The sequence below is a fragment of the Mytilus californianus genome, unplaced genomic scaffold (assembly GCF_021869535.1).
Source record: "Mytilus californianus isolate M0D057914Y unplaced genomic scaffold, xbMytCali1.0.p SCAF_4, whole genome shotgun sequence".
NCBI lineage: Eukaryota > Metazoa > Mollusca > Bivalvia > Mytilida > Mytilidae > Mytilus > Mytilus californianus.
Window position 1 is genome coordinate 98,816,262 of NW_026262690.1, and position 21,105 is coordinate 98,837,366.

Genomic DNA, 21,105 nt, shown 5'->3' on the forward strand with positions numbered 1-21,105 from the left:
TGGCGACAAAATATAGCATCTGGCGATTTTTCTGGCTCAATTTTTTTTGGAGCCAGAGCAGCCCCTGCCAAATAAAGGCAACAGTAGTATACCGCTGTTCGAAATTCAAAAATCGATTGAGAAAAAAACAAATCCGGGTTACAAACTAAAACTGAGGGAAACACATTAAATATAAGAGGAGAACTACGACACAACAGAAACACAACATTAAAATGTAACACACACAGAAACGAACTATAATATAACAATGGCCATTTTCCTGACTTGGTACAGGACATTTTAAGAAAAAAATGGTGGGTTGAACCTGGTTTTGTGGCTAGCCAAACCTCGCACTTATATGGCAATGTTAAATATAACACTAAAATGACACCATTACATGACATGAATACAGTACAACATTACAGACAGAGAATTACGCAAATAAGCAATACAATATAGTACATATGGACAACGAAACAACAGAAACACTGAAGTGAACAAACAACAAACGACAATGCAACATACACAGAAACAAACTATACGATAACAAATGTGTGTATTTTTTATTTTTATATACCAAATGTGTGTATTTTTTATATTTATATACCAAATGTGTGTATTTTTCCCCAACAACATTTGAGAAATTTTTCGTATACCCGTTCCTTATATGTACAGAAATATGCTAAATGTATGCAATTTATATGATTCTTTTCTCTCATATTTTCAATATATATTTTAAATTGTGACTATCTATAGTTCCGTAACTTTCTATCTGTATAAACCATAAAGTGCATACATTTTTGTGAAAAATATATATAGGCTATGTTTCAAATTTTCCATAATTACTGACAACGAGTATATATTTACATAATTCCAAATTTTACCCTAGGAAGTATCTAAATAGATTTTATTTCCTCAAATCTTCAGCTGGAATCATTTGGATTTTCATATATATCATTCTTTACACCAGAAATGTCATTCATAAACAAGTGGTTGTAGAATTGTATACACATATGAGTTTAGCAATGACTAGTATATCACTGTCGGAATCAAGACAAAAAATGTACACATGATGTATATTACATATGATAGTTTTTAAATTGAAAGTCCCAAGTTACCGGCCGTGTACATTGATATGGTCAGTAGTGAAAAAATTTAAAACAACACGTTTAATAATTTCATACGTCCGAAGCGCTTTTCTGGATTTACCTTCATCAGGAACTAGTGAAGCGATGTATGAACCTGCATTATGTAATTGTGTAACATAGTGTTTTAAGCCCGACAGGAAATCGCTTGAATACCTAGACATGTCACCTCACAATACCTCTGGCAATAATTCCTTTAGCCATGCTGATGATGAAATTAAAGGACAGACTTGAATAAATGTATTGCATAAAAGACTTATGACCAAATTAGATTTTTGAAAACAATTTTATACGGAACACCGCTAGTTAATTATGACTTTAATATTTGAGAGAATCCAGAAAAGTAATTGCTCTAAAGTAATTCCCCTATATATTTACTTGTTTCATAAACGTTTAAAAACGACAGACCATAGTTATTTAAGAGAAAGAAAAATGTCCAATCGGCCGACTTTTCCGACTCTTAAACCTTTTTTTTTAAACATTTTCCGTATCAAGTTAGTTTAAAAAATTTGCCGATAGGTAGTACAACATGTTTGGTATAATTCACTTTTTTTTTGATCGGGAAACTGCGATTGCTTTTGTCATTACCCATAGGCGGATCCAGGGGGGGGGGGGGGGGGGCCTGGGGGGCCCGGGCCCCCCTTTTGTGGGAAAAATTTGGTTGATTATATAGGGAATCACTGAAGCATGACTGGAGCGGGATCCCCCCCCCCCCTTAGGTCAGTCAGCGGGCCCCCCTTATGAAAAGTTCTGGATCCGCCACTGTTACCTTGTCGGTTTAAAACAACCGTACGCCTGACAAGTGATTTCGACACTGAATTACAACTGCGGTAGTCCCTGCTTGTTTTGGTACTTTGTGGTTTATAGATATCACGTGGTTTTTTAATCGGCAAGCCGTCAAAATGGCGACATGTAGAGAATTGATAATTTCAATTTAAAATCGATGCTCATCTCTTATCTAGGGGAATAAAGTTTTAATATTTATGAATTTGTGCTTTTATATACAAAATAAACATAATATCAATTTATTATTTTTTTGCGAAGTTTCCCTTTAAACTCATTTGATATTTTCTCTGGTCAAGTGAGACTGTTAAATATACAGGGGTACTTAAGTATGCAACTGGTGCTAATTAGGTATTTATATATCAGGAATTGCTTGAATAAACATATTTGATTTCGTTAAAAAAATACAATGGTGATGTTTTGACCCTATACGCCATGGGTGTTGTTACCTTCACTTGCCATGTGTCGTCTTTCATACGGTATTGTCCTCCACCTTCAACGTCTTAACCCTTTCAAATCATTCTCTCCTTTGAAACAACTGGACCAATTTCCACCCAATTAATCATAATGATGGTTATGGTACTTGTTAAAACATTTGTATTTTTTGTAACCTTCCAACCAATCAACATGGCCGTCATGGCTAAAAATAGAACATAGGGATAAAATGCAAGTACTTTCCTAATAAATTGACAAATTTATAGATTGAGAAGGCTTAACAGGAAATTCTCAAAATTTCAAGTTCTAACCGCTTTTTAATCTACCCAATTGAGCAGCTGACTTCTTATAGGAGATGATAACTGCGAAATGGCGATTTTGATAAATTTTAGTATTGCCTATTATCTCGAAAACTCTATTAAAAGGGAGAAATTGTAAAGGTCAAACATGATAAACAGTGTAATATCTACAAAAATGCAATTATAACAGAAACTAGAAAATGATTCCTTATATCAGTTATTATACACCACGCAACGAGTTGCGGAGGGTATAATGTTTTTGACCCGTCCGTCTGTCCGTCCGTCTGTCCGTCCGTCTGTCTGTCCGTCCGTCCGTCAGTCCGTCAGTCCTGTTTCTTGTCATCGCAACTCCTCTCAAACCACACAACAGAATTTCACGAAACCTTTTTAGATAATAAGGACATACTATGTAGTTGTGCATATCGACAGGAAATTACGATTCAATTATTTTTCTAGGAGTTACGCCCCTTTGAACTTATTTACTTTAATGTACTACTGCAATAGTTTGTCATCGCAACTCCTCTCAAACCACACAACAGAATTTCATGAAACCTTTTCAGATAATAAGGACATACTACGTAGATGTGCATATCGACAGGAAATTACGATTCAATTTTTTTCCAGGAGTTACGCACCTTTGAACTTATTTGCCCAATATACTACTGCAACCTTTTGTCATCGCAACTCCTCTCAAACCACATAACAGAATTTCATGAAACCTTTTCAGATAATAAGGACATACTGCGTAGATGTGCATATCGACAGGAAATTACGATTCAATTTTTTTTCCAGGAGTTACGCCCCTTTGAACTTATTTGCCGAATTTACTACTGCAACCTTTTGTCATCGCAACTCCTCTCAAACCATACAACAGAATTTCATGAAACTGTGTAGATAATAAGGACATACTATGTAGATGTGCATATTGACAGGAAATTATGATTCAATTTTTTTTTCTGATACAATTTTTTTTTCTTACACTTATTTAATTCTCCAATGACAACGTGGGGACGTGGGGTATGTGAGCGCGCTCACTAAGGTTCTTTCATTTCCCTTACATTACCATTTTAACAAATTTTGTCTATTTACTTGTTTAGACCATTTTGAGCTCTTTTTATGATTGACTTACACCGGTTGAAACGATGTCATTCGGCGAAAGTTACGTCATTGAACAATCAGCTCTTATTGAGTCGTTATAACATAAGCAATGTGATATTAGAAATGAACGGGAAAATGCACAAATTTGAAAGTGTAAACAGCAAAATAACAAAAAAGGAAGTAAACAAAAATTTCTTAATGCTGGAATTGCAAATATATTCAGCAAAGTAATATCTAATAAATAACTGAAATCGTTAATTCACCCATTATAAGGGTTATTGCCTTTGAAAAACTATTTTTCATTTATTTTTATTTATTGGCAGAAACTATAATAGATAACAGTAGCAAAACCGATGACAAAAGAACAACAGAAAAATTACCCTTATTATAAAAAGTCGACAAAACCAATAGTCAAATAATGCCGGTGACGATATTCATTAAAAATTATTTCGAAACAACAATCGTACATTTTAAAGAAAGTATTTGTTAAATTGTGTTATTAGAAATTTACATGCAAATAAATATGTTTTATTTCAATATTTGCTGAGATAATTAAATTAAAAGCTTGTGAAACTGACATTTAAACAATGTTAATATTTGTTGCATACAAATATTGGAAAAATTCATGTACATAAAAAATCTGGAGCTCTTTTAAATCACCATTTTTTGGAGTGGTCCACATAGTCCTTAGCATATTACAATTTCCCAACAAATACCTATTTTCCACATCTTAGTTTTCAAGTTAGCAGGTCTGCTTTTATCACGTCGTGAACTTTCAATATAGAAATATTATCGTTTCGTGAATATAACGAACTTATAGTTGTGTCTGTACAGGTTAAAAAATTAAAAGATAAAATTTTTAAAAAGAAGGTTTTTTTGTTCAAAGATTTTTACTAATTTGTTTACAATTTTAAGAATAGGTCGTCTCGATTTTTATGCCCCACCTACGATAGAAGAGGAGCATTATGTTTTTCGGTCTGTGAGTCCTTTCGTTTGTTCGGCCGTCCGTTCGTCCGTCTGTCCCGCTTCAGGTCAAGGTAGTTTTTGATGAAGTTGAAGTCCAATCAACTTGAAACTCAGTACACATGTTCCCTATGATATGATCTATCTAATTTAAATGCCAAATTAGAGTTTTGACCCCACTTTCACGGTCCACTGAACATAGAAAATGATAGTGCGAGTGGGGCATCCGTGTACTATGGACACATTCGTATACAGACAATGTTTATTTTTTGTGGTTTTGTATTTTTTCTCAGATACTTTAAGCAATATGGTTTATATTTTTGGTGCGTGGAATTATTGAAAGGTGCACTTGTCTGTCTGGTTTCATATGACCATGACCTCATTTTCATGGTTCATTGGTAAATATTAAGTTTTCATGGTTTTGTAATTTTATCAGATACTATAAGCAATAAGTCAATTATATTTGTTGTATGGAATGATTGTTAGGTGTACATGTCTGTCTCGCAAGGTTCATATAACATTGACCTCATTTTCATGGTTCATTTGTCAATGTTAAGCTTTTTGTGGTTTTGTCAGTTTATAAGATACTATAGGCAATAGTTCAACTATATTGGTGTATGGAATAATTGAAAGGTGATCATGTCTGTCTGGCAGTGGTAATATAACCTTGACCTCTTTATTTTCATGCTTCATTGATCAGTGTGGAGTTTTTGTGTTTGGTCTGTATCTCTAGTAGTGTAAGCACTAGGGCCACTATATTGGTGTTTGGAGTGATTTTACATGTCTGTCAGGCGCGGTTCATCTGACCTTGGCCTTATTTTCCTGGATCATTGATAATGGTGACTGTATGTGATACTTGTTTTAAAATCTTCATATTATAGACTATCAACATAAATTCAATTATGATAAATAAAGCAGGCGAGACATTATAGCATGTGCACTCTTGGTTATTTTATTTCCCTAATAAATTTTGGACAAAATTTTGCGATAACATTTAGTGCAATATTCACTTAAAACATCCATTCAGGGAATAAAAACTAGACTTGAGTGTAAACCATCTTCTAAGGACAAACAAAACCATTCAGATGACAAATACATGAAAAAGTATGAACTGTAAGTTGCGACAGCCACTAACATGATTGCATTTGCTATATAGTTACACAAGTTGACATTCAAAGGAGTTTCAGATAATTTCTAAAATTACAGAACCTTTTCCTACACACGATGCGAAATGCATTCCAAGTTTGAAAACCATTATTCGCAGAGACCTTTTGATACAAGGCTTTCGTGCTTGGTAGTTTTGTGTGTCGCCATATTCTCATGGCGGTGCTATATCGTCATTTTGATTTAACCATTTTTGTCGAGCCTGCGACTTTTGTCGCAGAAAGCTCGACATAGGGACAGTGATCCGGCGGTGGCGGCGTTAGCTAACTTCTTAAAAGCTTTATGTTTTAGAACGTGGAAGACCTGGATGCTTCATACTTTGTATATAGATGCCTCATGTTACGAAGTTTCCGTCAGTCACATGTCCAATGTCCTTGACCTCATTTTCATGGTTCAGTGACTACTTGAAAAAAAAGCTCAGATATTTTGGAATGTTAAATTCTCTCTTATTATAAGTAATAGGATATATTTGGTATGTGCGTACCTTGCAAGGTCCTCATGCCCGTCAGACAGTTTTCACTTGACCTCGACCTCATTTCATGGATCAGTGAACAAGGTTAAGTTTTGGTGGTCAAGTCCATATATCAGATACTATAAGCAATAGGTCTAGTATATTTGGTGTATAGAAGGACTGTAAGGTGTACGTGTCCAACTGGAAGGTGTCATCGGATCTTGACCCCCCTTTTCATGGTTCAGTGGTTATAGTTAAGTTTTTGTGTTTTGGTATGTTTTTCTAATACTGTATGCAATAGGTCTACTATATTTAGTGTATGGAATGATTGTAAGGTGTACATGTCTAGCTGGCAGGTGTCATCTGACCTTGATCTCATTTTCATGGTTCAGTGGTCAAAGTTAAGTTTTTGAGTTTTGGTCTTTTTTTCTAATACTATATGCAATAGGTCAACTACATTTGGTGTATGGAAATATTTTATAATGTACATGTCAGTCTCGCAGGTTTTATTTGACCTTGACATCATTTTCACGGTTCATTGCTCAGTGTTAAGTTTTTGTGTTTTGGTCTGTTTTTCTTAAAGTAATGGGTCAACTATATTTGTTGTATGGAAGGATTGTAAGCTGTACATGTCTGCCTGGCATGGTTCATCTGACCTTGACCTCATTTTCATGGTTCATTGGTCAATGTTTAGTTTTCTTGGTTAAGTCTGTTTCTTAGAAACTATAAGCAATAGGTCAACTATATTTAGTGTATTGAATGATTGTAAGGTGTACATGTATTTCTCGTTTGGTTTATATGACCTTGACCTCATTTTCGTGGATCATGTTAAGTTTATGTGATAGTTGTAGTAAAGCTTTATATTTAGGATTATCAACATAATATCAATAGTTAGTAAAGAATGCGAGACATTTTAGCGTGTGCACTCTTGTTACGGCATTTACTTAGTATGTAACTTTGTTTTATAATTATTGTAACAATGACACCTCGTGAACGCAACTTCTCTGGTTCTGTTTTACAGAATTCTCATAATTGACCACATTACATAACAATCGAGGTAATGCATAACATGACAGATCTCTAAATGCACAATGCTTGACCTCATTAGTATCAGATAGATGTTTGATACGTATATCTTCATGTGTAATTGTTACATTTGTTTAACATAAAAATTAAATGTCCATTTCTTTAAAATTATATGCAGATGATAGATTTAATCCTTTACCTATATATAACTTTTGATTCACACTACAATTCATTGAAAATCCTTTGAGCATTCCTCTTTCTTTCCATTATGTCATTAGATTTTAAAAATCAGGGAACTTTCTAGAATTAAATTATGAAAAGAATTTGCCTCAAAAATTATAATTCTTAAATCTTATGACAATAGAATAAACAAATTCTATTAAGTTAATTGGTGTGAAAATTACCCAGTTTCATATATAATATTTTGTATAAAAATAAAAAAAAAACATCATTAGGAGTGAGAACATAAGTATTACATGCCTAAACATAGAAATCCCCCCCAAAGAACAATCATTCACAGGTTAAGTTTGGAAGATATGAAAAAAGGACATAGTGTCAGTGTCAGTCCGTCCGTTCGTCAGTCCTGTTTCTTGTCATCGCAACTCCTCTCAAACCACCCAACAGAATTTCACGAAACCTTTTTAGATAATAAGGACATACTATGTAGTTGTGCATGTCGATAGGAAATTGCGATTCAATTTTTTTTCTAGGAGTTACGCCCCTTTGAACTGATTTACTTTAATGTACTACTGCAACAGTTTGTCATCGCAACTCCTCTCAAAACACACAACAGAATTTCATGAAACCTTTTCAGATAATAAGGACATACTACGTAGATGTGCATATCGACAGGAAATTACTATTCAAATTTTTTTCCAGGAGTTACGCCCTTTTGAACTTATTTGCCCAATATACTACCGTCCGTCAGTCCTGTTTCTTGTCATCGCAACTCCTCTCAAACCACCCAACAGAATTTCACGAAACCTTTTTAGATAATAAGGACATACTATGTAGTTGTGCATATCGACAGGAAATTGCGATTCAATTTTTTTTCTAGGAGTTACGCCCCTTTGAACTTATTTACTTTAATGTTCTACTGCAACAGTTTGTCATCGCAACTCCTCTCAAACCACACAACAGAATTTCATGAAACCTTTTCAAATAATAAGGACATACTACGTAGATGTGCTTACCGACAGGAAATTACGATTCAATTTTTTTTCCAGGAGTTACGCCACTTTGAACTTATTTGCCCAATATACTACTGCAACCTTTTGTCATCGCAACTCCTCTCAAACCACACAACAGAATTTCATGAAACCTTTTCAGATAATAAGGACATACTACGTAGATGTGCATATCGACAGGAAATAACGATTCAAATTTTTTTCCAGGAATTACGCCCCTTTGAACTTATTTGCCCAATATACTACTGCAACCTTTTGTCATCGCAACTCCTCTCAAATCACACAATAGAATTTCATGAAACCTTTTCAGATAATAAGGACATACTACGTAGATGTGCATATCGACAGGAAATTACGATTCAATTTTTTTTCCAGGAGTTACGCCCCTTTGAACTTATTTGCCCAATATACTACTGCAACCTTTTGTCATCGCAACTCCTCTCAAACCACACAACAGAATTTCATGAAACTGTGTAGATAATAAGGACATACTATGTAGATCTGCATATTGACAGGAAATTATGATTCAATTTTTTTTTCTGATACAATTTTTTTTTCTTACACTTATTTTATTTCTCCAATGACAATGTGGGGACGTGGGGTATGTGAGCGCGCTCACTAAGGTTCTTTCATTCGTTGATGGAATATGTTCGTTGTTGTTCTGTGGTTTGCATGTTGTGTTGACTATTATATTATTTGTTTGTGCGTTTCTCTGTTATGAATGTTCTTGCGTGTGTTTGTGCTGTATTTCTGTCACGTAGTGTTTTAGCGATATTTTTTAAAATTGTCATAAAGCGGGAGGTTTGGCATGCCATGAAACCAGGTTCAACCCACCATTTTTTCTTAAAATGTACTGTACCAAGTCAGGAATATGGCAGTTGTTATCAAATAGTTCGTTTCTATGTGTGTTGGCGTTTGTGTTTGTTGCACTTCGGTGTTCCTGTTGTTCCTTTGTTTTCCTCTTATAGTTGATGTGTTTCCCTCGGTTTTGGTTTGTAACCCGGATTTGTTTTCTCTCAATCGATTTATGACTTTTGAACACCGGTATACTACTGTTGCCTTTATTTACCTAAACTACACAAAAACCAGTAAAATATCGTTTCATCTCTGCATCTAGTAAGTGTTCTACAACTAATCTTTCAGTGCTTTTAACTAGTTCCTTAACTACTATCCAAGAACTTTATATTAACTTTTGTAATAAAATATATCAAAATAGTGGAAATAACTAATTTTGGAGTGTAAAAAATTCTTAAATGTTTTAGATAAATTACGTGCTTTTGATGGTCCTTTTGATTCTGTTGACAGTTTTGACTTTTCAACTCTTTACACTACACTACCATACAATTTTATCAAAACAAAAGTTTTTCTATTTAATCAAATCGTCGTTTGATAAATCTGAATGCAAATATATTTGCTGCTACACATTTAAAGCCTTGTTCTCTAATGAGAAAGGTAAATATGCTAGATATACTTACTGCAGGTGTGATGAGATGATTGAAGCTGTTGATTTTCTCCTCGGTATTATTTATGTACGTTTCGGCAATAAAGTTTATCGACAGGTTGTAGGTATTCCTATGGGCACCAATTGCGCCCCTTAAAGAAGACTTGTTCTTGTATTGTTATGAATCACAGTTTATAACCAAACTCAGTTAAGACCCGTCTAAATTGCATTTAATTGATAAATTCAACAACACTTACCGTTATCTTGATGATATTTTTTCGTTAAATAATCAAGAATTTTCTAAATATACTACCGAAATTTACCCAAAGGAACTTACTTTAAATAAATCAAATATAAACGGTAATAACTATCCTTTCCTAGATTTAGATATTTCAGTTTTACACCAGAAACTCTATTCTAAAATTTACGACAAAAGTGCCGATTTTCGTTCCCTATTGTTAATTTTTCTTTTTTGGACTATGATATTCCTTCGGCACCATTTTGCGGTGTTTATATATCACAACTCGTTCGCTATGCCCGTGTCTGTTGTGACGTTTTGGATTTCAATGAATATAATCTATGTATTACTGGTAAATTATTAAGTCGGGGATTTCGTTACCACAAATTACTTAAAACCTTTACTAAATTCTTCCATAGATATAAAGATTTGGTTTTGAAGTTTGGTTGTACCTGTAGAAAACTTATTTCAAACGAGTTAAGCCTTTTTCAACTGATTTTGATAGTTTGTTCTTATGTTGTACTGTTACACCACTGTTCCAGGTTAGGGAGAGGGTTGGGTGTCCGCTAACATGTTTAACCCCGCCACGTTCTGAATGTGCCAGTCCCAAGTCAGGAGCCTGTAATTCAGTGGTTGTCGTTTGTTTCTGTGTATCATATTTGTTTTTCATTCATTATTTTGTACATAAATTAGGCCGTTAGTTCTCTCGTTTGAATTGTTTTACATTTGTCATTTCGGGGCCTTTTATAGCTGACTATGCGGTATGGGTTTTGCTCATTGTTGAAGGCCTTACGGTGAACTATAGTTGTTAATTTCTGTGTCATTTGGTCTCTTGTGAAGAGTTGTCTCGTTGGCAATCATACCACATCTTCTTATTTTTATAGCTTCAAGTCACGTTTTCCATTAGTCCCAGGGTTATTGAGAAACTGCAATGATTATTTTTTTTAATTAGGTAATTTCTTCAGAAAAAAAAATATAGATATTAAGTTGCAATTTAAAAGAATTTATAATGAAAATTAAGTGACCCACCGACATTGACCTCTATTAAGCTTTTTTATCCACTAAACAATTGCTTATCTTACTAAAGATCTGTAGCTATGCAATTAACAAATATGCAATGTGCTATTGCAAGTTGTTCTTGTCCACCATCGCTGCAATGAGAGAGTAACATACGATGGAAATTATACCCATAATTCCTCCAATCTTTCCATTAAAGATTCAGATCACTTTGATTACAGAAGATATTGGACTGTGACCATTTTTCGGAGTATTGTGACAATTACATGTGGTGAACTCTTTTCCTCTACGACATTTTTACAGAAACCACTCATATTTGGTAGTATTGGTTACCATCATGTGTGTTTGACCATATCATACCGTCATTTCGACCCAAACATATAGGATAAAGAGGAGTTGGAGTATAGTTATAGTGTCACCTTCTGAACGCAACTCTTCTTTCACAGAAAGCTCTCATACTTGATAGGATTGTATGCATCCACGTAAAGTTGACCATGTTGGACTGTCATTTTGATTTGACCATTATTTTGGGAGTTCTGGGTCTTTGGCCATATTTTGACTTTCGTACCACAATGAAACATTGGGCACCCAATTTAATTACTCATTTTTACAGTGTTGGAGACAATTGGCTGCAGCGTAGAAATCTTGTTCTTATGAAAGAAAAGAGGTGGAAATTACCAGATGACGTTCGAATCTCATAAGTTTATACGGAAAACGATGAAAAGACGACCGAGTCCACAAAACATAGCATAAATAAAACAGATTGAGCAACATGTACCCCACCAAAAATAAATTATGTGCTCCGAAAGGGTAAGCTGTTACTGTTCCACATGTGACACTCGACATGTTGCTGATACAAATCAGTAGATTTGTCTCATTATTCTAACAATCGGTAGATTTGTCTCATTCGATTATTTCACAATCGAGGAATTCCAAACCAAAACATTCTTTAAATTTCACCTTTTTTAGATCCCAAGTATTTTCATTCATGTATATTGCACATGAATATCTCACAGTGAAATCAACGATATTTTTGCATGGTAACTAAAGAAGTTTCGGCAACATGGTCTATTGAAATCTAGACCAAGAAAATAAATTCCAACTTTCTAATCACACTCCAGTATTTGAAGATATGCAAATCATAAAAGAATTTTGTACATGTTGTTTTCTTGTATATGTCTCTGCATGTTGTATATATATTTCCTTTTTTTTCACGAACTAGAGACTGGTGGAATTGCTATATCACCTAGACCATCAGAGGAAGGAGCTGAAATATTACCTGCTATGCCAATGAGACCATTCTTTGGTATCAAACCTGCCCTTGTTGATAAAAATGTAAGTTTGCTCTCCTGTAATTGGATTATCTTTACACAGTGTAATTCTTACTTCAAGCATGGTGCAACGGAACATCTTAAATGAAAATTTGTTTATGCCCCCACCGTAGCGGAAGGGGGCATTAAGTTTTACCCTTGTCCGTCCGTACGTACGTCCCAAAGTTGGTTTCCGTTCTCTAACTTAAGTTTGCCTCAACCAAATTTTATGAAACTTATACACAATGCTTATTACCACAAAACACAGATCAAATTTGAATTTTGGTGGCGTCACTTAAACCGTTCTAGAGTTATGCCCCTTTACAAATGGAAAAATTGCTGAATTTTTCGTTTCCGTTCTCTAACTTTAGTTTGCCTTAACCAATTGTTATGAAACTTATGCACAATGCTTACTACCACAAAATACAGACCAAGTTCGAATTGTTGTGTCAGCTAACTGTGTAACCCTCTTTAGATAAAGAGTTATTATTACATGTATTATTATTATTATTATCATTATTATTATTATTTAAAAAAAAGGTAAATTTTTATTTTTCTTCCTATAAAAAACTACACACAATTTGTATCACATATTTACATTTGTAATTAACTGATTATTCAGACCTACACACATCCCTCAAATTGAAAAGTTTTAGACAACTACTGTTGAGATAAAACCAACATAAAACTTAAGTGGCTGTGAACATTCATTTAATGAAATTTGTCAAATTTGTAATTTTATCTGTAAAATTGACATTACACAGGTTTGGTTCAGATATCTTACTAGCTACGGTGATAATTTCTGCATCCTTTGTGATAAAACTGTCATAGATGGCATTGTTTTTGTGAAATATAATTTCAGGTGTATATATAATACACATAATATACATAAAAGAATTTCATTACTTTTTGTTAGCGATGAAAAAAAAATCAACAGAAAGTAACTGTTTGGTATAAACATTTCAACCAGTTTTAACAAATAAGAACATTTTAAAAGTATTAAGATAGAATTTTACAATTGAACATATATGTTTCACATCTGTATGACAATTTGCATTTTCAAAATTCATCTTTTAAGTTATTTTGCACTTACATGTATCACACAATTCAAGTTACTAAACTGAAGAACAAAAAAAGGGGGGTTGAAAAATTTAAATAAAATTTTCATTTAAATTTTAGAAATGAATAAAAAATCCATAAATATCAGGATTCACAATTTATTCTTTTCGAACATTTCACCAAGGCTCTAGCAGAATCCCCCCCCCCCCCCCCCCCTTTCCACACAAACACACCCCTTGATAATATTTCAGGACAAATTTAATTGTTAATTTATTATTTAGTCATATTAGAAACAACATTCTAATTCTGATCTGACCAGTATTTGCAGTAACTCGTTAATGCTTTGTGCTTAGCAGAGAAGCAGCAAATACCAATCTTATTTTGTCTTGACTTAGGAATCAGCCACCTCCCACCCTACATTTTTTCGTATTTGAATCACGACGTCCAGATTTTAGATTCCATGATTAAGATTTCTGTGTTATATGAACAACCTGTTTGTAAAAGAATACAATTGATAATCAGGAAAATATTGACTTTTCTACTTTCTTTCTTAGTTTGTCATAACGTGAAATCTCCATCTATGACAAAAGCTGTAGTCAATTAGATTTTACATTGTTTGGAGTCATTTATGAATATGGATAAGTGTTGTGTATTTACTATTGATTCATTCATGCACAATTATTTTTGTTATTTTACTTTTCACCACCTATTATCAAGAAAACAAAACATGTGGTATTCATCAAATAAAACACTTATAATTGGAGTGACAAATTTATTTTAAAATTTTGTGTTTTCTAAGTGGTCTGGCTGATAAGCTGATTTTAAATCCATCATCATTTCTTGGGGATAACAGTAGGACTGTATAAATGAGGAATGATATTATGGAAATTGTTTTTTTTATTTTTTTTGGTAAATTTTTTGAAGAACTTCGTGAAAGAATTGTTTGTTATTCTGTAGAAATTACTTTTCAGAATGCTATATATATATATATATATATATATATAAAATATTTTTGGTATTAAATTGATAATAAAGATCCATTTTGTTACATCTTGTGATCCGTTTATTTGGCAATCGCCAATGGCAGTCAGCAGGGTTTAAGAACATCCGTTGTTCGACCTGTAAGTCAAATGCGTTTTGTTTAAATATACTTTTTCACTTTTTTGGTCTTTTGGAAAATGTTGTTTGTGCTGTATTTAGACCCCTTTACCAAGAAATTTGTTTTGCATGCACACGTATAAAAATTGCGGTTTTTATCAAACGCAATCATAGATTTAAACGTTGTTTTTCAATTTAGACTTGTTTATATTTTTTCGTTTGGGCTTGTATTATATTTGCCTTCGGGTTTATATGATCCGTTCATCCTATTTCGACTCTTCAAAATTCAAGAGTCTATCTTAAATTGAGGTTAATTATATGGCCTTCCAAATACCGTTTCGATTCCTAACATCACTGAAGAGACATTAATTGTCGAAATCCGGATATGGTGTACTAATTTTTGCATCTTTTGTTTGCGGTATGCCATCTTTTCAGCAAGTTTATTGTTTTCTATTTGGTATTAAATAAATAATAAAGATCCATTTTGTTACATCTTGTGATCCGTTTATTTGGCAATCGCCAATGGCAGTCAGCAGGGTTTAAGAACATCCGTTGTTCGACCTGTTAGTCAAATGCGTTTTGTTTAAATATACTTTTTCGCTTTTTGGTCTTTTGGTAAATGTTGTTTGTGCTGTATTTAGACCCCTCTACCAAGAAATTTGTTTTGGGTCTAAATACAGCACAAACAACATTTACCAAAAGACCAAAAAGCGAAAAAGTATATTTAAACAAAACGCATTTGACTAACAGGTATCAAGCTTGAATTTAGTGTCCTTACTTGCCCTAACTGTTCAGGGTTCGACTTCTGCGATCGTATCAAGCTGCGCCGCGCGGGGAGCATTTTATTTTAAAATGTATTCACATTATTGTCTCCCCTGCGAAGAAGTAAAAAACCTGAGATATATGGATTACAATCCGCCGGCGGTGGCGTAAACTATTTGTATGAAGCTTCATATTTCAGATTTAAGAAGACTGCTTAAAAAATTATTTTTGTTGCGTAAATTTATCACTCATTATGAGTAATAAGATAAATATATTTGGTAAATGGGTTCCTTACAAAGTCTTCATGTCCGTCAGATAGTGTACACAGAACTCTTACCTCATTTAATTGAGTTATCAAGGTTAAAGTTACGTGATAAGATCCGCAGATATTGTAAGCTGTAGGTCAACTACATGCGGTGTATTGAATGATTGTAAGGTTTACATGTCAATTGGCAAGTCACAGACTTTTGAAACCAGTTCGCATGGGAAAAGATGAAAAGGAGAAAAGATCCTTTCTAAAACTGTCCTTTGCCAACAAAGGTCTTGATGCAATCAACTTGGGTAATATCCTTTATCATAAATCAGTTCACTCAAAAATACCTCTCTATTTTAAAGATAAAGTCTGTACCTATCATTTCTTATACCTATACCAAACCAATTGCAACTAAAATGTTCAATTACAAACACGTGTTGCAGGATCTCAATATTGACGACTTCAAGTCTTAACCTCCTGATTGCAACTGTGCTACTTCCCCATTCATATATAATCCGGTTGGCCACGTTATAAATGGTGACCTAAACATTGTCAAAACACTTCTCTGCATTAGAAAGCTAAATGGGTATATGAATACTCATGCTACATCAATCTTTAAAGACCCAAATGTTGCAAAACACCTGTCCTACATGTACCTACATGACAAATATGTTGTTGTCCCCACAGATAAATCCCCGAACAACATCGTTTTTGTTTGTTAATCACATTTAATAAACTGCTTGATAAATGAATTAGGTATTGGTAATTCACTTTGAAACTCAACATATACCCCCACGACACTCACCGAGGAGGAGATCCTGCATAATCATAGGTCTGTTCTATGTTCCTTTGGAATTTCAACCAAAGATGAAGAACTGGGTTTACCTTCACTGTATTTGATACCTAAACTACATAAGTGTCCTTTCAAACAACGTTATATTGCTGGGTCTTCCAAGTGCTCCACGAAACCTCTTTCTAAATTATTAACATCAATTTTATCAGCAATCAAAGCAGGGCTTCAAATTTATTGTGAAACTACATATTCTAGAGGTGTCGTGAATCAGATGTGGATACTAAAAAATTCCAAAGATCTTTTAGAGTGCATACAATCTAAGACTCTTTCATCTAGCAATAGTATTAAAACATTTGACTTTTCTACACTTTACCCAAGTATTCCCCATACCAAACTAAAAGACAAATTGAAAGAGTTGGTTCTGCTTTGTTTCATAAAAAAGAATGGCCAACATAAAACGTATCTTGTCTTAGGGAGGAATAAATCGCAAATAGTAAAAAATAACTCGTATAATTCTTGAAATTGTCAAGATCCTTGATTTTTTGATTGACAACATATTTGTTACGTTTGGAGGACTTTTTTTTCAACAAACAATCGACATTCCCATGGGAACCAACTGTGTTCCTTTTCTTGCCGACTTGTTCCTTAATTCATATGAGGCTGACTTCATACAGAAACTTCTTAGGAAGAAAAAAAAAGAAGTTAACAGTATCCTTTAACTTCACCTTCCGCTATATAGATGATGTTTTCTCCCTAATAATTCAAAATTTGGTGACCATGTTGAACGCATCTATACCATCTAACTTGAGATTAAGGATACAATAGATACAGGTTACAAGAGCGCAATTATTGGTAATGCATTTTCCATAGGGTACCAGTGGTGTTCCATATTTTTTCTCGAAGACTACACCAACTAGGAAAAAATGTCAGTGTTGCATAACAACCAAACAAATATATATGGTCATGCGGCAAAAATTGACTTAAAATGCAGTTGAAAAACATCGTCTATTTTTTTCGCTTAATGAAAAAGGCAGAATTTTAATGGCTCCGACGTGCATATATTGAAAATATTTTCTATACTTTGTAAAATGTGAATTTGATTTTCTGGATTTTTTAAACCAATCAGAAGCCGTACAAGATTCTATTCTGAGTGCCATCTTGGGTAAAAAACTTGCCGGTAAAATGTAAACAAATAATTGCGCACTTGTAACCTACAGTTACGTCTGCCTCTTATCTCGACTTACATCTAGAAATGGACAATGAGGGTCGGTTGAAAACAAAACTTTACGACAAAATAGATGATTTCAGCTTCCCAATTGTGAACTTTCCATTTCTATGTAGCAACATTCTAGCAGCGCCTGCATACGGAGTATATATCTCTCTGTTGATACGATATTCCAGGGCCTGTATTTCCTATTATGATTTCCTTGATAGAGGATTGCTGCTCACAAGGAAGCTATTAAACCAAGCTCCAAGCGGTAAAGATGAAATCGTATCTTCGTAAATTTTACTGACGCCATCATGAGTTGGTTGACCGTTATGGAATATCCGTTTCACAGATGACAACGGATATGTTCTAATTGTTGTAACTACAATCCCGTCCCCTTTTCCCCTAATGTGGCCTACCGAATTAGACTTATCACAGGGTTTGGACTAACAATAGCTAACACGACAGGTGCCAGGATCTGCTTACCCTTCCGGAGCACCTGATATCACCCCCAGTTTTTTGGTGGGGTTCGTGTTGCTCAGTCTTTAGTTTTATGTTTATGTTGTGTTTTGTGTACTGTTTTTTGTCTCTTTCTTTTTTAGCTATGGCGTTGTCAGTTTATTTTCGACTTTACGAGTTTGAATGCCGCTTTGGTATCTTTCGCCTCTCTTTGGCAAGTTTCATCTGAACTTGACCTCATTTGCATGGTTTATTGGTCAATGCTAAGATTATGTGTTTTTGCGAGATATAGGGATTACAATCCGGCGGTGGTGGCGTTAACTATTTGTATAAAGCTTTATATTTCTGTTTGTAGAAGATTTTGAAACAAAGTTTCCGTCTGCCATATGTCCATTATATTGTCCTACACCTCATTTTCATGGTTCAGCGACTGCTTAAATAAAATTGTTTTTTTTTGTCGCTTGAATTTCTCACTTATTATGAGTAATAAGATAATTATATTTGGTATATGGGTTCCTTGCATGGTCTACATGTCCTTTAGCCAGGGTACCTCATTTCATGGGTAAGTTATCAACGTTAAAATTACGTAATAAAGTCAGGTTTCTCAGATAGTATAAGCAGACGGTCACTTATATGTGGTGTTTTGAATGATTGTAAGGTTTAGAAGTCTCTTTGGCAAGTTTCATTTGACCTGCAACTCTTTTTTATAGTTCATTGGTCAATGCTAAGATTTCGTGTTTTGGTCTGTTTCTAGATTTTATTAGCAACAAATCAACTATAATTGGTGTATGGAATATTTGTAAGGTCTGTCTGTCTTGCAGGTATCATATTCAGTTGTCCTTGACCTCATGTTAACGGTTCATTGATCAATGTTATGAGTCTGTAGTTTGGTGATCTGTCCACATACTTTTTTTCAAGAACATTACTTGATTTGAAAGACTTGAAGTCGCTTGAAATTAATACTATTTATAATTAACAATATATCAATTGTATTTGGTGTATGGAATGATTGTAAGGTGTACATGTCTGTCTGGCATGATTCATCTGACCTTGATATAATTCTCATGGATCATTGGTCAATGTGAAGTTATCCTGGCTTAATCTGTTTCTTAGGTACTATAAGCTAAAATCAACTGTATTTTGGTGGAGGGAATGATTGTAAGGTGTACATATCTGTTTTGCATGTATAATCTGACCTTGGCCTAATTTTCATGATGCATTGTCAATGTTAAGTTTTCATGGATTGGTCTGTTTGTTGGATACTATAACCAATAGATGAACTATATTTGGCATATGCAATGATTGTAATGTGTACATGTCTGTCATGCAGAGTTTATCGGACCTTGACCACATTGTCATGGATCATAGATAAGTTATGCCGGCGAGAAATTTAAATGAGTGCACTCTTGTTTTCAAGTTTTTAATCATACTTCATTTTAAACATACAAAAACTCCAAACGTGTCACATAAGTCAAACTTAGGTTGCAATCCACAGTGAATTAGGTTGGAGTTCGGTACTTTTTAGGCGATACAAATAACATTGATCCTCAAGAATTTTTTACCATCTTCTATTCCTGTCTTTCTTGCAAATTAAGCTTAACGGTTAGTGTCATACACGTGTGACATGTATATGATCAGTACATTCATAGATCTGATTTTAAATAGTTAAAAGTTGTCAAGTATTATTTCTTTTTTTGTATATCTTTTGCAACATTTTGCATTAGTTTGCCTAAAGGTAGATGGGGGTCTAAATTAAAATCCATAGAATATTTTACTTATTTGTCAAAATGTAGTTTATTTCATGCTTTTTTCAAAAATATAATAAAAAAGTATGGGTCACTGGGCTTTTTTTCACGCTACAGGTTGTGCAAAATTGTCAGATGTTGTAAAGATTATGCATGGAAAACCCAATTTTGTGTGATAAAAAGAAAACTTAAGCATAGCATTTTGAGATAACACACACGAGAAGATAGCTCTGATAATATGCTTTCAGATAAGAAAAAGAAAAAATTGGGTGACCGGACTCGTTTTCTCGCTACATACTATAAAAGGTAAATCAATAACACATTCTATTATAAAAGTTACTTTATCTGAGTTATCTCCCCTTATGTGGCAAAGTTGAAAAAAATTGAATCAAACAAAAATATTTTGTTTTTTTGTAAAATACAGCCGTTAACTATGATAAAACTAATAATTTTCTATATTAACATGCAAAGTCTTACACATGAATTACATACTGCTCTTGAAATTTGCACATTTCATTAAAGATCTAGACCGATTGTTATCTGCTATTTCAAAATCCAAGATGGAGGAAAACACCCTAGCAACCTTAACAACATTAACGGTACTAATTTTAAATATGGCATAAGGGGCTTGAAAATGTCCAATTTGTCACCAAAGTTAGGTCCTGAGTAGACTTTTAATTCCTTTGATTGACATAGTTTCTAAAAACATTGCTTTTCACCTCATTTAAATAAATGCACCCCAATATTTGTGTAAATAAATGGGAAAGAAAAATTTAAATAATTTCTGGACCAAATTTAGATGTTTTAAATGTCTTCATGAGCGGTCATCTCAGTACCAGAATCTATGACAAACGAAATGAATTATCAATTTCCCCCACTTTAGTAGCAATATACCAACTTAACCTGCATATGGGATCTACATTTCCAAACTCATTCGGTATTCAAGAGCTTGCAGCTGCTACTCAGACTTTATAAAACGTCATCAGTGTCTGAGCAGAATGTTGATGAACCAGGGTTACGTCTAAGAACGTCTCGTCCTTTTTCTAAAAAAAGGTTCATCGGAAGATACCAAGACCTAGTTGATAAATATTCCGTATCAACTTCACAAATAATACACGATGGTCTTGATGTATAGATTCTATAGGTACTGACGTTGTTTATCATCTTAATTACGTGTTATAGTGTTCTTTTGT

At 33.8% G+C, this 21,105-nt stretch overlaps 1 protein-coding gene across 2 annotated transcripts in view; it reads left to right on the forward strand.

The window, feature by feature from the left end:
• The window catches only part of LOC127698940 (acetyl-coenzyme A synthetase 2-like, mitochondrial), a 345,845-nt gene that overhangs the window by 164,225 nt on the left and 160,515 nt on the right, over positions 1 to 21,105 (forward strand). For both annotated transcript variants that reach the window (XM_052202708.1, XM_052202709.1), the window contains exon 9: positions 12,449 to 12,561. In XM_052202708.1, the coding sequence (XP_052058668.1) occupies positions 12,449 to 12,561 (113 nt within the window). The remainder of the gene's footprint in view (positions 1 to 12,448; positions 12,562 to 21,105) is intronic.